At 41.8% G+C, this 3,276-nt stretch overlaps 1 protein-coding gene across 1 annotated transcript in view; it reads left to right on the top strand.

The window, feature by feature from the left end:
* The window catches only part of LOC101852740, a gene marked incomplete in the record, with an annotated part of 243,635 nt that overhangs the window by 102,621 nt on the left and 137,738 nt on the right, over positions 1-3,276 (top strand). Inside the window, 1 exon segment of the mRNA XM_035973518.1 lies at positions 3,114-3,146. Within this exon segment, the coding sequence (XP_035829411.1) occupies positions 3,114-3,146 (33 nt within the window).

Raw genomic sequence — 3,276 nt, 5'->3', positions numbered from 1 at the left:
GACTACATGTATAGAAATAGATAGAGAATATAATGACGTTGATATAGCAGCTCGTACAACACTTAAGAGCGAGAGAGAGAGAGAGAGAGAGAGAGAGAGAGAGAGAGAGAGAGAGAGAGATCGACAGAGACAGAGACGGAAAGAGAAAAAGGAAAGGAGAGTAGAGTGGGTGAATGACTTTTGGGGGAGTGGGAGGAGTGAGTGGAATAACTGAGAACGGATGGCACAATTTAGTGTCGTGGTATCGGCGGCTTCCATTAATTGAGTTGTGGATGGGGATGCCGATGAGCCGGAGCAGGCTGGGGTCAAGGAATGTGAGTAGACGGGAGCGACACCTGCGGGGAAGATTGCCTCATGGAATGATGATTGCCCATGTAACACATCATAAACATGTCTTTATTATGCTGATTACTTCTGCGCCCCGTCAACAGCCTCCGCCGAGACGATCTGAAAACTCGGAGAATATAAGAATGTATGGCCCTGAGCCCTACATGATCAATTTCGTATTGCGTTATTGTTTGGGGTTTTTTCCCCGTAGGTTCTTTGTGCATGTTAGGAGAGCATTTTTAATTTTTTTTTTAAATTTGAGGGGGGGGGGGGAGGCGATCTATTGATTGCAATGAGGATGATAAGAGGATCGATTTTCACATTCTATTTCTGGACTGTATAAAATGATAAAAATAAACCTTCGTTTTTCTTTTACCTGTCGGTGAGTAGTAGAGACTGATGATTGGTATGTTCATTGACGATGAACACTACCCTCTCTCTCCTGGATGCTGATGTGAATAAGCAGCAGAAAAATATAGATCTAGCTTCGGTTGTTAACCCCAGGACATACTGCTTATGCGCAATGTCGCAACATAGACATTTGTCCAACAGATTAATGTTTTGTAGCCTATGATTGAAGCTACCCCCCCCCAACCCCCCAAAAGAAACCTCATAAAAAGGCTAACTCTGGCTAGAATTTGTTATAGAATGTAGGTCAGTAGATCTCGTTTTTGCATAACAATTACAGTTAAAGAACGTGGTGTTTCGTTACAACAAATTGGGTTAACGGTGCTCGCCACGTTTGTACAAAGACAGTTCAGTTATGATGAAAGAAAAAAAAATGCAAACTCTTTATTTATTCATGGTGGAAATATGGATCAGCTAAAAGCCATCCAATATTTATGTTTGTCTCGTTCAAACAGGCATCAAAGTATGAGAGAAATATGATTAATTCTTTGCTTTCAACTTGTTACCACAAGCTACGCCCTGACTAAGTACATCGCTCGTCCGAATTACCATCGTAGGGTGCTTATCCATCATTCCTCCACGATGCCTTCCTGTTAAGTAAATAGATATTCTATTCTTATTGATGGCATTGACAATTCTTCTCGCTATGTGTCCGCTTATATCCAGTGGCTGGAGAAAATACTCTTGATCCTGACTCCGAGAATTCGGTGGCCTGCTTTTTATCTAAGCACATGTTATTACTCCCTGGGGACCTAGTTCTTATACAGGAAATACAATCCATTTTTTAGAAGTCATTTTGTACAAACGAAGATAAATTCAGGAGCGGCAGATCTTGCCTCATTAATTTCTTTGATCTCAATGACTAATGCGTTTTTCTTCCTCTCTGTCTCTGTCTCTATCTCAGTCTCTGTCTATCTCTCTCTCTCTCTTTCTCCCCCCCCCTCTCTCTTTTTCTCTCTCTTTCTCTCTCCCTCTCTCTCTCTCTCTCTCTCTCTTCTCTCTCTCTCTCTTCTCTCTCTCTCGCGCCCTCTGCCAGCAGATCACGTCTCTATGCCCCAGGAGGCCACCCGTTAGTGTAAGACATCTATCCTCCATGCCATGAACGGCGGTCGTAGCTATTGTTGCGGTTATGTGGGCTCACTGGCTGCTTAGTGTTTTATTTAAAGGATGTCTGATGGGTGAGTACACACCAAGAGTAACAATGTACTCAAAGCCAAAGATCGCCCATTCTCCTCGCTCCGTTTGCGGTGAAAACAGAACGTTAGGGCCAATGACTCGTGTAGGTCATTTGTCGCTTCGAAGATGTTCCGATTTTAATGAAAGCGCCTTCTGCTCATTTTGCAGCTTTTGCTTTTGAGTTTTCTTGAGTTCATTATCCTTTATTTAATCAATAATTAAGTAAATTCTTTTTGCTACTTCTAATTTTTCTCTGACATCGTTTTTGATGTAACTTATTGTCGAAGGCTCGGTGATATAATGTACCAACAAAATTGATGTACTGTTAGCATACGAACAAGAACAGCCAGAGAGAGTGAGAGAGAGAGAGAGAGAGAGAGAGAGAGAGAGAGAGAGAGAGAGAGAGTGTGTGTGTGTGTGTGTGTATGTGTGTGTGTGTGTGTGTGTGTGTGTGTGTGTGTGTGTGTGTGTGTGTGTGTGTGTGAGAGAGAGAGAGAAAGAGAGAGAGAGAGGAGAGAGAGGAGAGAGAGAGGGGATGGAGGGGGGGGAGATTGGGGGAGATGGAGGGAGAGTGATAGGTTGTGCCGACGATAAAAATACCTTTAGAGATGTTGGGTGAAAAGGATTAAAAATGAGATTGAAACGATTAAGTAGAAAATGAGAAAAAAGAGACAGGGGAAAAGAGGTAAGAGATACAGATGTGGGAGACACAGAGGGAGAATAAAAAAATACTGGAAGACAGAGAAAGACTTGAACAAAAATAGAGAGTCATGATAGTCCCAGGAGTATCGAAGTGAGCAAAGTAGGAAAAATGGGATCGAGAAAAAATACCCCAACAAAACAAACAACTATACGGTAGAAAAGACGTAAAAACAAAAACAACAAAAAAAGCAACAACTTTGTGGCAGAAGAGAAAAGAACTAGATTGAAAATCAAAACCTAACGAGTATAATAGCGCACATGCGGACAATGGAAAAACACCAAGCTCACAAAAAGATAAGCTAATATTGAGAAAAAAATATTGCACCTCACGCTAGCGGTCTTAGCATAAAACAGGTATCATAATAATGTAATGATTACGGTTATATCATTCACAAAACTTCATATTGTGTCTAGACCCTGTCTCTTTGTGTCTGTGTGTATTTGTCTGTCATATCTTGAAGACATGTTGTACAAATGAGCCCCCCTCTCGTTTTCGGCAGGTCTTGGCACCACTCAAGCTTTCCCGAAACTAGGTATGTCGCCAAAATATTTGTACCTTTCTCTTTCTCGTTCTTTTACTCATTTCCATTATCCCTTTCTTCCCCCTCTGTCTTTCTATCTATTTCCTCCCCACCCCACCTCTCTCTCTCTTTTCTCTCTTCT

This window comes from Aplysia californica, unplaced genomic scaffold (genome assembly GCF_000002075.1).
Source record: "Aplysia californica isolate F4 #8 unplaced genomic scaffold, AplCal3.0 scaffold00002, whole genome shotgun sequence".
Classification (NCBI taxonomy): Eukaryota; Metazoa; Mollusca; class Gastropoda; order Aplysiida; family Aplysiidae; genus Aplysia; species Aplysia californica.
The sequence above is the reverse complement of the archived record's forward strand: the minus strand, read 5'-3'. Positions and strand labels throughout refer to the sequence as shown.